The sequence below is a fragment of the Pteropus alecto genome, unplaced genomic scaffold (assembly GCF_000325575.1).
Source record: "Pteropus alecto unplaced genomic scaffold, ASM32557v1 scaffold778, whole genome shotgun sequence".
Taxonomy (NCBI): domain Eukaryota; kingdom Metazoa; phylum Chordata; class Mammalia; order Chiroptera; family Pteropodidae; genus Pteropus; species Pteropus alecto.
In genome coordinates, this window is record NW_006441062.1 from 1,252,389 (window position 1) to 1,265,864 (window position 13,476).

Consider the following 13,476-nt stretch of genomic DNA (forward strand, 5'->3'; position numbering starts at 1 on the left):
AATAGCCTCTCTTATCTGCTTGCCATTAACTCTGAATGTCCTAAAAGTGTATTCAATAGACAGATTCAGCCTTTTTCCTTGTTCTACTACTTATCACTTCTTTGAGACTTAATAAATGTTGACAAATGGAATTTCACAATCTACGTGTTACTGATATACTATTTTTTCTTGCACCTATTAAAGTTTTAGATAATGATTTTTCTCACATGTAGCTTATGAGTTTTTTGGTCCCCTTTTTCTCTTCCACCTACCATTCTTGTCCCTGTGAAGGACTGATTTAATTATGTATATATCTGATACCTAAAGTGGTAATCAGTTTTTTACTTTTGTATGTTTTTATTTATTAATGATCCAATAGAAATTCTGTTAATTTATTAAAGAAGAAATTGTCATAGAGCATTTATTATGTACTAAATAGTTTGCCAGGTGATATGACTGAACAAAAAACTCCAAATTTTATATAACAATATTTTAATTTTCCTTAGTATTTTTTTATATATCTTTCCACTTGCCTGGAGTTATTTTGGATTCTCTCAGACCTTTATTTCAAGGAAAAAAGCGTTTTTCCCTCATTTTCAATAAGATTTTAAAGAAAATTGTATAAACATTTCACATTGGCCATTTCCAAAAAGATATTTATGGTATAGATTTTGGGAAATGATATTCTAGTCAACTTCAACTATACAGTTTCAGTTTGCCCAGTGCTCATCTCTCTGGATATTCTTGCTTAGATGCCCTAAATACGTTGAAAGCCCTTCTATGTTCATTTTTGCCTACTGGTTTTCTGTTCAGGCCCATTTTAAATGTTGTCAGTTGTCTGAAAACTTTCCTTGTACATCTAAATCCATTTAATTTTTTTCTCCTGTGTATTGTGTTTACTACTTAGGAATGTTTATTAGCATATCTAACCCATTATGACTTCTGTTGAAATTATTTGTTTCTGCTTTATCTTTCATATTAAATTGTAAACTCCCTGAGGTTAAGGATTGTGTTTTGTTTTATTCTTCACAGAATAGATTACAGTGCCTTTAATGTAGTAGCTTCTTGCTTTGTTATTTCAGTATTATAGAAGAGAGTATTTGAAATAACTTTGTCATCTTTCCAATGAAGAGTCAATCCTCTATTAGTGTTTTTATATCTCCTCATTTCTACCTTTCCTTGAAATTATGAAATAATCTTGAATAATTTTGGAGCTTTTATTTCCCTAGTGAAATTTCAGGCAGTGAGTAATTAGTTCACCTGTCATTTTCTCAGTCTGTCTCTCTCTTTTTTAACTATTTGCAGACATCTTAGATTTATATTATATACTCGTGATTGTCTTGTCATATAGATTTTTTTCTGCTTTATTCTATTGTCAAATACTGATGACGTTCCCCAACTCAATAGCAGAATTATCAAATTCAAATCAACAAATGCATTTATAGTGTAAATTTTGATTTTCGACTACCTTACTATAATTCATTTGCCTCCATTATAATGTCATCAGTCAAATTTGGAATATAAATTAATTTCTAAGGTAAAATTAGAATCCTTAGGGATGGATGTGACCTTTAGAGTTAAGATTTTATTTTATAAGGAGGAGGGTGAGTCTGTTTAATTATATCCAGTTTTGAATTAATCATCAACTTTATCACTAAATCTGTGTTTCTTATTGTACGTTTTATTCCACTATAAGACTTCCAGGGGTGATATTCAAAATGTTTATCAATCATCACAACAGATGAAAGCTGTACAATATGAATAGGGACCTGGAAGCCCTTTCCTTTGCTAGGGTCAACCTTTTAATTGCTGGATTATGAGGCGGCCTGGAGAGTCCAAGGGAAGATCTTTGGAAGCTGGAGTATTAGGCAGGCACATAACAGACTCTGAAAAGTGGCTATTTATTAATGTATGAGTAGACAAATGTATTTGTGTTTTTACATTTACTTTTACTCTACTGATTTACACTCCTTGAATATTAATGTCTGGGCATTTCCATAATCCCAAACTTGCAGACTTGAAAAATTATAATCATATTGACCCCACCTTGCTCTCATTCACCATATGCAGTCAACTACCATCTTTTCCATCTATAAGAAATGAGCAATGAAATGACGCCATTATTGTCACTAGAATGAATAATGATTTCCCTAAAGTTAATTTTTAATTATTTCAGTTTCCACTAGGTTAAAATATATTTATGAAAAGAGTACAGATATTTATTACTAGGTTAAAATGAGCTTTTGCAATAGTGTCATAATATGTACAAGACTATAATGGGAATATATTTTTTTAAATAAAAAGATACTGGAAGAATAGTAAGGAGCAAAAAAGCAATAGAATATAATTTTTACAATGCAGCTTGGGGAAAGAGAAAAATTGGAACTAAAGAAAGCTTGAATCATAGAAATGGAAGAGAGAATTTATAGAGTCATAGAATTTACATAGTCATAGATAGAAGGGAACGTATAGGGAAGGACTGTTGAGAATAGAACAAAAACATTCTAACAAGCTCTGAAATGAGGGCAAAGAGGTGGAGATGAGGTTTTATAAATGTGTGCCAGAAAAGATGATTATAAGTTCACCTTACCAAAATAAATCATTTTATATCTCCAGTGCCACCATTGCTGAATTAGAGTTAATTCCTTAGCATAGAAAAATAATTCACATTATCTGAAAAATCGTAGTTTTCAATTTGGTCTATAGACATAATTTAGTATTAAAATCTATAGCTCTTAGAACCCAACATTCTACAGTAGCTCAGGTGGAGATCTATTAGAAGGTAGGCTTTTTGTTCAAGCGCAACCAAGTTCCTACTTTTGAATGAGAATAGGGGGAATGCGTTGCCCATGGCTTATTGCTATGACTGGTAATAAGTTGCTTTATATCCTTGCCAACAAATTCTAGAGAGTTGTTTAGAACGACTCAAGTTAATCAACTCAAATTTTTTTGAATTGAATAGGAAAATATATTTTGTGGTTTTGAGGGGTGAAAACATTTTACTAGAAAGCCTAATGACTTACCCAAAGTCAGTAGAACCCAAATGTGGAACCAAGAAAGACATTATTTTGGGGAGAGTTGCATGGATATTTCAATTTCACTAAAAAATTCACGATTTTTATAATGTGTTCAAGGATAGTTTTCCTACTATGCTTGTTATTATTTTAAAAGAAGAGCTTCTACAAATAGATATTAAGTCATCTAACCAGCCTGGACACTATCTCATTCAGTACTCTAATTCTTCCATTAATGTTTTAAATTTGTATCTATTAGAAATTCCGTAATTCTGAAAATTTTCTTCATAGTTTCCTGGAGCCTCTTTTGGTTAAAGAATATACTAATTCATTCAAGCTTCTAACAGCAACAACAACAACAAAAACTTTTATGAGGTGCACTATCCTGTTTTTATATTTTCATACTTTGAAGATATTTACATTAAAACCATAATCATAAAAGTAGCACCCATCAAAAACACATGAAGAATGATTAAATCCTCTCAGAATACCTAAAAAGTTTGTTTCTCCATAAGTAGTCTTAGAAAATAGTTTTCATTTTGAGAAATAAAAAGAGTAATGCTAACAGGAATTCAAAGCATATCTTATAAACCCTGAATGATGATAAGTAGCTGTTACTTTTATATTAATATAAAAATAAGCACACAACTCCCAGTGGCTGAAATTCTTTCAATTCTGAAAGTTCTGAGCTGCTAAATGAGATCTAGGTCAAGGATTACAGTAAACTCTGTCAGCTCTAATTGTGAAGTTTCACTGAAGTGGGATGACCATTTCTAAAATTTAAGCATGTACCTATTTTAGTAACAATGCCTTGTCTGCATAGCACAAAATAAGATTAAATTTTGTGAATTACTTGTTTTTTCTGAGATAAATACTCTAGGCAAATTAGATAAGAGCTAGGATGACTACTTTTGAGAGTGGAATTATCTATCTATACATATTAAAACTATATCTATACCTATACAACAGCAATAATTTACATAACTTTGTACTGCATAGACATACCTTTTCTTCTCTCTTGCTCTTTTTTTTTTTTTGACTCATAAGTCTATTAAATCTAAAACCTTGACAATCATTGATCAAAGAAAGCTCTCCAAAATGCATTCTTCTCCCCATAGGTTTGAAAGAATTTCAATAGCAAATTTATTTTAATCTCCTCCTGTTTGTGACTTACCCTTTGCAGTTAATCCCTGTTGCCCTTTTACATACCCTGTTGCCCTCGCAGTCTGTCAGGAAGATAATGGACAGTGTAGAGACCGATGCCTGAGAGAATGTAAACTGGTAGCTGGCTCCACAAGCAAGGTGGCAAGGGAGCTAGAACACTTATGATGTCTGTTGGCAACTCTGACATGACTATGATAACTAGTGTCCTGACACACAGAGTGGAGAGGATACCCCAAAGGCAAAGAAGGGATTGTTTGTCATTGAAAAAACCTTAAACTTGGGTAGCAGTGGACTGTACTGTGCAATTTGCCAACTTTTGCTACTTCAGGCTGGGGGTTAGGTGTTGTGTTGTGTTGTGTGTGGGGGGGGGAGGGGCGTGTGGGGTGTGTGTGTGTGTGTGTGTGTGTGTGTGTGTGTGAGAGAGAAAGTAGATTTTCCTTGCACTTTCTTGTCAAAGTATGAAACTTGATTTGAGAAGGGATGAAGATCCCTATGTTCCAGGCTTAATCATTGTTAAAGGGAAGACAAATTAAGGTGATTTTATTATTTCTTAATGACATATTAGTGGTAGTGAGGGCTTATAGAGAATGAACAAAGCTAGCAATGTGATATCAAATCCAGATAGATGAGTAGATAGATTTATCTATGAAATCAGGCAACTTTGAGTGCGAAAGGTTAAAAATAAATATACTAATACCATAATCTATACAGAACATTAGATGAAAATATACCAGTGAGTATGTAAATGAAAAATGTATAAAAGCATGTGATACATAGCTAAAATAAAGTTTTTTAAAACTGTGAATTGAATTTATCTTCTTATGACTAAAGGAAGGTTTTTTAAAATTCTTGAATAAAGATACCTTATTAATATGTTGGAAAGGAAGTAATTATTTTGAATTGCATTTATTTGGCCATAGACCAATGACACAGAAAGAACAAAACGGTACAAAAATAGAGATTTAGTATTTCTCTTTTTTTCTTTTAACTTTGATCCTTTGGCCAACATTGAATTTATCATTATTTTATGTGAATATTGCTTGATTCTTTTTCTGTTGTTTCACTTATTATAATAATACTAATTATTATTAATTCTCATTATTCTACAAAAAATAACACTCACTGGCTGAAATTTAAAATTTCAGAAACAGTATACTGCATCCCATAGACTTTCCTTTCTAGAGATTAATGTTTAAACTAAAAACTAGAATTCAGTCACTTTGGAATCACAGAAAAAAGTGACATGGATGACATAAATATTTAAAAATACATGAAATTGGAGAAGATTTTAACTCCATAATATCAGTTTACTTTCTAATATATAATCCTAGAAAAATATCCAAAGATCCTGGCTGGCTAAAAAACTCCATCCTACCTTTCAATGAGTTAAATTGCATTTGTGAAACTATAGCTAGGAAAATGTTATTTTATATTAAGAAATTTTACCTTAAATAAGAACTGCTTTTTATTTCATCAGGCAAAATTTAATTCGAATGAAGAGTTTTTGCTTGACAATATTTTGGTATATTAAGCTTATCAGGAGCAATAGAAAAGAATTAAAGATTATTCACAAAGCTAAACATTATTTGTAGTTAAAATTTACATTATGTCCAATAGATACACATGCAGTTTTAATAATCTAACGTCCCAAATACACTTCAAAAATATGTCTATACCCTGTTTTTTAAATTTTGGCTTAAATGTGATAAATCACTGTACAGTACATTTCCTTTACTATTCTATATGTTATTTGCTATATCAATGTAAACTAAATTAAAATATTGTCTTTATTTTAGAATATACGATTTGTATGTCTTTATGTAGATACAATAAATACGTGAAAATAAAGTTAAAATTTTGAATAATAATAGGTGAAATACATATTAAAATAAATGATTATATAGATATAATATTATATAAAATTTTATATATATTTATACCCCCCAAACAATGGGACTTTATATATATGTGTGTGTCTCTATATATAATATTAATGTCTTTTAAAAATTCCATCTGTATTAGAAATGGATCAAAGAGCAGGTGTGGATAACAATGATAATATTAGCCTATTTCTCCTGCCGAATTGTTAATATTAAAGATATTACATCTAATACTTTCTGCTAGTAAAACATAAACCAGAACTTTATGAAGAAAAATTACTTTTGTCAGAATGTGTTTATAGTCTGTTTACTGGAGCAATAAATTAAGAATCATGATAGTTCTACAGATTTAGATATAGAACAGATTATAATCTAGGAATATATAAAGGTCATATTTCTGGACTTTTTAAGGGAAGCTAAATTCTCCATCAGGATTTGAGGAAGTTACAAGGGAAAACAATGAATTTTGTTGAAATTTTAAAGTAGAACATCTTGTAAGAATCAGCAAAGGCTCTTGTTATCTCGTTTAAAAAATTCTTAGATGCCAAAAAGTGTCAAAGTCAAAAGCTTTGACTGGAAGAAAAGCAAAGAAAATTAGCAAAGTCAGGGACAGGTAATATATTGTTAATTGTTATGTGGACTTCTGAAGACATTTCTTTAGCAATCATGGGGAAATTACAAGTCCCATGGTACGTTTTGCAGATAATTGTGGAATTCATGGCTTGTTTCAGTTACCTCTGAAAAAACAGTGCTGCTCCCCCTGCAAATACAGATTTAAAAAGTAAAAATGTCTGCAACCTATGCGTTGAATAAAGGTCACCCTAACTGCACTTCAATTAAAAGCATCTGTCATTTTGTGATTGCTCAGTCTCTTGCTATTTTCAAAAATCTTGCTGTGTTTGCTGGAACCAGAGCAGATTAGACAAGATAGGGGAACATGGGAAATTATACTGTTGAAATACAAATGGAGGCGACAATATCTGAGGTTGTTGTTCCCATAGGAAAGATCACGCCAGTTTTTGTGCTGAAATCTTTTCAACATTCCCGTCAGAGAATTTGTTTACCAGTTCTCATTTCAGATATCCTTCAGTGCACACCTGAAACAGGTTATACTGTGGTGTGCTCCAAAGGAGTTACATATATACCTGCTCCAGAGCAGTACAAGCCACAGTTATATATGTAACTCCAAAATATCACAAGACAACATGTATCAGTTCATAAACCCATTATATCTTTACATGTTTTGTTAAAGCATCTTTAAAACTACACACATAGCTGTTTGCAGTCATATTCTTAATCATTAGAAAAATGTATTTTGTATATCTTTTTTAAGGAGTTAAATGCCTTTCACACACACAAAAAATGAAATCTGGATTAATTTTTAAACAGTGAATAGGCATTGCCTCTAATTTTTAGATAGACATAAGATCCTGCAGTTGACAGGCTCAGTCAAGGCCCCGTGGTGATAGAGAAAGGGATGAGATGGATTAGTAGTAGTTGCCACCTGTACACATTATGTGTAAAACTAGTTTAAAGACAGTCAAGAAAATAAGCATCATCCATTGTGCCCAAGGTGTGGCCTTCAGGAAGATCTTCTGAAGTGCCATCCAAAGGCTGTATTCTCTGCCTCTTTTTTTCTACGTCTTTGGTGTGCTTCTATGGGTACATTTCTGTGGAAAAATAACCCTTGTCTGCATTACTCACAGAGTTTCCTTAAGGAGATGGAGTAGCAATGGTTAATATGACTGGCTCTTATGCCATTCTTTTTGACTGAATGTAGTTGATGTGAGGCAAATTTGTTAATGTTACTGGCAAGGAAAGATCACTGCATGACTGTGATGTTAACTTGAGTATAGTTGCAACATTCAAAAGTTTCTATTGTGTACCAGGCAGTATTGGGAATACTGAGATGAATTATCACCTTTCTTAACTTCAGGTATGATAAAGTTTCAGAAGGGAAATACATAAACGACAGGTATAATACAATATAGGAAGTGTAATTATAGAGAGATACTGAGGTTCTTTGAGATCAAAGAGGAAGGGCATGAAGCAGGAAAATTTCCTGAAGGACATAATAGCTAAGTTGTAGAATAAAAGGTAAGTGGTGATGGAGAAGATTCCAAGGTAGGGGAGGATGGACATATTTGTTAAATAAGACTGTCCTACAGGTTTCAGCTGTAAATCTGAATACACGTAATATCCATTTTTTCCACTATTAATGGAGTATAGAAGTGATTGTACTATACAGACTTTAACAATTCATTTTACTTAAACAAGGCTTTTAATTTTTTTAATTTATTTTTATTTTTATTTTTTACTTCCAAGGAACTTCATTTTCTATTAGTGTGGCCATATTTAGCAACTTGAATAATTCAATACTGTGAATGCTCAAACAAGGCTTTTTAGAGCCAAACTGCTAGCTATAGTACTAATCAATTTGCTTTAAATCTCTTTTTTATTTCCTCAGATTTTTAGTAACATATATATGCATATATGTATATATATGCATATATATGTATATATATGTATATATATATACACACACACACATATATATTTCTAATACATATATATTATAAAAAAAAATCTGGGAAAAAAACTAGTGATGTAAACAGGCACAAATCAGATAAATAACCCTGGAGTAAACTGTATTTTGTAAATGCAGTCAGAGAGCTTGAGACTTATAATATAGAATAATTATTTTAGTTACAATTAAATTAACAGGAAATAGCAAAACAGTATTATTGAATCATAAGGAAATTGTTATGATTTATTATGAAAGTCTTTTCATCATATTTCTCTGTATAATGAAAATTATTTCAATATTATACTATTGAACAAATATTAATATTAAAGCAAATTAAATTTTTCTCCTTTTAATATTAGTAAAATCTAAGAATAATTGATGATAGGGAAAAAGAAAATTATAAGAATAAATCAGAGCAAACCATGTTTAATACTTTTTAAAAGTACTTACCTATAATTTAATATACAATTTTTGAAGTAGGACAGGTTACAAAGGTAGCTATAAAAATTTCCAGTATTCTAAAAGATCTGTAACAAAATTGACCTGAGAACCTATACGCTTATCCACCCAAATTCTTCTGATTTTTTCTGGAGACAAAGCACCTTATATTTAGGCTTGGCAATTTTATTGCTATCTTCACTTATTGCCTTGTGTTTATTACCTTCTAAAAAAATTCACTTCTTGATCATCTATTTCTCTGCAGAGATATAATGATGGTTTTTTTTTTTTTAAATTAATCCCACCAAAATGTTGTCTTGGAGGCTGAAATACAATCTGTGACTCAATGCATTTTCTTCTCTACAACACAAGAATAGCATTGCACTTGCATGACACGCAAATTCAGTGTTTCATTCAAAATAACCACCTTGAACAAGATTTAGAATAGGGTGAGGAGGGCAAGTATTTTATTCATTTTTTCATTTATTTATGACCTGTCTTATTCTTAAAAAGATCCAAGGCAACTTATGGAAAGCGTATAATAAGACATGGTGAACTCAACTGTATAAGGAAATTGAAGCAAAGGGAAAATAATGAGCTATTCAAAAAGTCTGCAGAGGACAATATATCATGAAGACATATCCTCTTAGAAAATGGGCCACAAATGTGGCTGTAAACCCTCTTAACAATTACTCAAAGGGGAAAATCTCCATTTCATGATAAGCAGGGTCTTTTCAAATATGGAACAAATAAGAACCACAGATTTCCAGCACTGAGACCAAAGAAAAGTGTACCGCATTGTTCATCACTCAATTCTATAAGGTAACAAATTTAACAAGAACGAAACAGAATGAAACATCAAAGAACTGTTTCTTAGAAAGTTCTACAGTGACTTCAAAAGGGGCAAGTCCATGTGCAGTTTGGTAAACCTGACCATTTGCAGTTAGGTCGAGATTTGTCACTCTGTTGGACTGTCTTTATCCAGGTGGATACATTCTTGGGACTTGATTGAGTAATTGCATTTACTTGAGGATAGTAACTGTTGCTCATCTCTACCAAGTTTTTGATTAGTGTTGAATGGCAGGAATTCAGTGTTAACAATAAGAGCTGAACATTGAATTTAAACGGTTAACCAAATGGGGGTAGGATTTGCAGAGACATAAAACTGCCATAAGATCTTGAATGATCTAAGCATTTTTAAGGCCTGTATATTAGATTCCCACCACTAGTGTGGTAAGTTCTGGTTATATAAGGCCTGTCCATACTCAACAATATCAAAGCATTATGTTTGAAGTGCTATAATAGAACCTTTATCTCAGTGATCACTACTTAAGATATCAGACATACACATTGGAATGGAGGAAGATTGTAAACAGACTCTCCATAACTCAAGAGTTCTTAGAATCTGCAGTGAAAGATATCATAAGTATTAGCTTGCACTTCTGAAGGTCAAGGAGAATTATTTATAAGAAATCTGTAGCACTAGAGTCCTGTTTTGTAATTTTCCTTGTGTAACTTGAAAGAATGAGTACTAGGGGTTTGGGGTCATAAATACAAATATATTAATCATGGTCTTCAATTATCTTTTCCTTTCACCATTTTCATATGTATAGATTTATTTCTGAAAATTAAATCCAGAAGAGGTCAAGGTGATACTGGTGTAAAGAGGAATGTTTCGTATACAATACTGGATATGTGTGTACAAGATCTTTGAGATAACAGAGAACTGGAAGGCTGGATATCTAAATGAGCTCTAAAATAATTTTTTTTAAAAAGTATTTCATATTGCAAAAGCTCTAATAAAATGAAATGACAGCTAGTTTTTTCTTCCAAATTCCATCTTTTTAGAAATCAATATTTTGGTTGGGTAGGCTCAACTCCGATGTGGTTTGTCACTGGTCATCAGGTCTACGGAAGGCATTGAACTTGCCTGAGGGGTCTGGGGCAATGTCCATTTTTATGGCAATGAACACCTTGCATTTGCAAAGCAAAAGGACCAATCTTAAATTCTAGGATAAAAACAGCAGCAACATGTCTTATGTTTGTTATACTACTTTAGCTTCTACAGTCTTTATCTTCTTACTCTGACACATTTCGCCATTGCATGGAATACCATCATTGTGCCCTTATTTCTCAGCAGTGTATGTTCAACCTAGTGTTGATCAATACGTTAGAACAGAGTAGTGGAATACAAGTCCCCTCTAAACTACTGAATGCGTGATATGTTTTACAGTTGCATAAGTCAGACTTAGTAATCACACTGATAAGCATTTGATAGTGAGAATTTAACACATGTTCACTCGATGCTTATCCATCCCCACCTAAACTAAGAAGGCATCTGTAGAAGGCCTGCTTTTTAAGTAGGCAGTGACAATTGCTTTAAAAAAGTGAAGAAATTCAGAATAACCATGTTGGTATCAGCCATGTACTTTTAAGTTATAATTACTATTTGTGACAACATGAATAGATCTAGAGGGTATTACGCTAAGTGAAATAAATCGGACAAAGACAAATGCCAAGTGATATCACTTATATGGAATCTGAAGAACAAAATAAATGAACAAACAAAACAGGAACAGACTCGTAAATACAGAGAACAAACTGATGAATGCCAGAAAAAAGTGAAGGGATTAAGAAATATAAATTGTAGTTACAAAATAGTCATGAGGATGTGAAGTACAGCAGAGGGAATTAGTGAATAATATCATAATAACTACATGTGGTGCCAGGTGGGTACTAGACTAATTGAGGGGATCACTTTGTAAATTATTTAAATGTATGACCACTATGTTGTACACCTGAAACTAATATAAAGTAATATTGAATGTTAACTGTAATTGAAAAATAAATTAATTTAAAAAAAGAAAATAAGGCTTAGTGACTATTATCCATCTTAACATGAGATACTTTTTAAAATAATGTCCAATTACACCCTGATCATAGGAAAGTTTGGTGGTTTTATATATTATATTTGTGATTATTGATATGGTTAATAATAAATTTTTGAATGTCTTAAACTTTTATCCTAATAAATAATCATTTGGACAGCATAGAAGATGAACTGTTTTGGAGATATGAGTTGTTAAAACTAATATACTTGTTTGAAATATTAATATCGGTGGGATAAATTAAATATTATTTGAATATTAACAAAATATAATTCTTAAATATATATAATTATGGGTTAAAGAACAATGAAATTATATATCAATCTCTTAAAATATGTTACATTTATAACAATATCAAGCATTTTTCATGATTAACTGTATAGTTCTAAAAGCCTTGAAATATAATTGGCAAATGTATGAAAACTAATACTATATATATTTTTTCCTTTATTTTAGTCATGATTTCATTGGAGAATTTACAACAAGCTATAGGGAACTTTCTAGGGGGCAATCACAATTCAACGTATATGAGGTAAGAGGAATTTTATTTTATTATTTTCCTCTGGAATAAGTATATTTATGCTTTAAAAGTATAGATTTTGCAATGGATCATTGTCCAAGGTTAACTAAGTAGCAACATTTGTAAGTCTAAACTTATTGAGTAGGCTTGTGTCTAAGATTAAATGACATTGTTTCTCTTCAAGTCACATGGTCTTTTAAATCTTTTTTGAGAGATTTAAAATTCTTGCCTATGTAACTTTTTAAAAAATTTTTTAAACAATTCAGTATGGATGCAAGTTTATTTTTCCCTAAGCTTCAGCCTTTATTTTTTGCCTTCCTACAAACCTCCTCTTCAATCCCCTTTTAAAAACAAAAAGTATGCATTTCAGTTGTGTCAACATAATTATAAAATGAGTTGTAGTCTGCTTAGTGTGTTCGAGCAACTTCACTGTTGTTTAGATGAACACTGAAAGGAATGACAAGGTATGATTCAATCATTAAAGAAATCCAGGTTATTAAAAGCAAATATACTAGTTATTTCTGCCTTAAACCTACATTGCCAGTTAACTACCAGATCTATATTGAGCATATGGCATGTTTTAGCACTGTTAATCTTTGAGCTATGTTATCTATAATTATCTATTTTTTTAAATTTAATATACATGGATAGCAAAGGAGAATATGTCTGTATTTAGTCAATAATGATAACTGTTTTCCTGCCAGATTAATACTAAAATTGACCTCTTTTAAATTAATAGGGTAGGAATCTCCTTCTACCACCTTCTTACTGGGCTAAAGCAGTTGTATTTCATGCATTCATTCATTAACTTATAAATGAAATATTTGTTATGTAGCTTCTATATTCCTGTTCTGTGTTAGGCCCTTGGGATACAGAGGTGAAAAAAAATTTCAGTATCTAATAGGAGAGACATATACATGAAATATGTTTAGTGTATCCTGATAAATGCTATATATAGTATTATACTTAGTAGACTAGGAAATATTTGTGTGGTGGTTGGGAGAGGTGGGGCAAACTCAACCCAAGAATGCTTCCCAAGCAAGGACAAAGATAGAGTAATGGATCA

General features: G+C 31.5%; 1 protein-coding gene across 1 annotated transcript in view; it reads left to right on the forward strand.

Moving 5' to 3' along the window:
- The window catches only part of CPNE8 (copine 8), a 180,518-nt gene that overhangs the window by 108,840 nt on the left and 58,202 nt on the right, over positions 1-13,476 (forward strand). Inside the window, exon 11 of the mRNA XM_006918241.3 lies at positions 12,347-12,422. Within this exon, the coding sequence (XP_006918303.1) occupies positions 12,347-12,422 (76 nt within the window). The remainder of the gene's footprint in view (positions 1-12,346; positions 12,423-13,476) is intronic.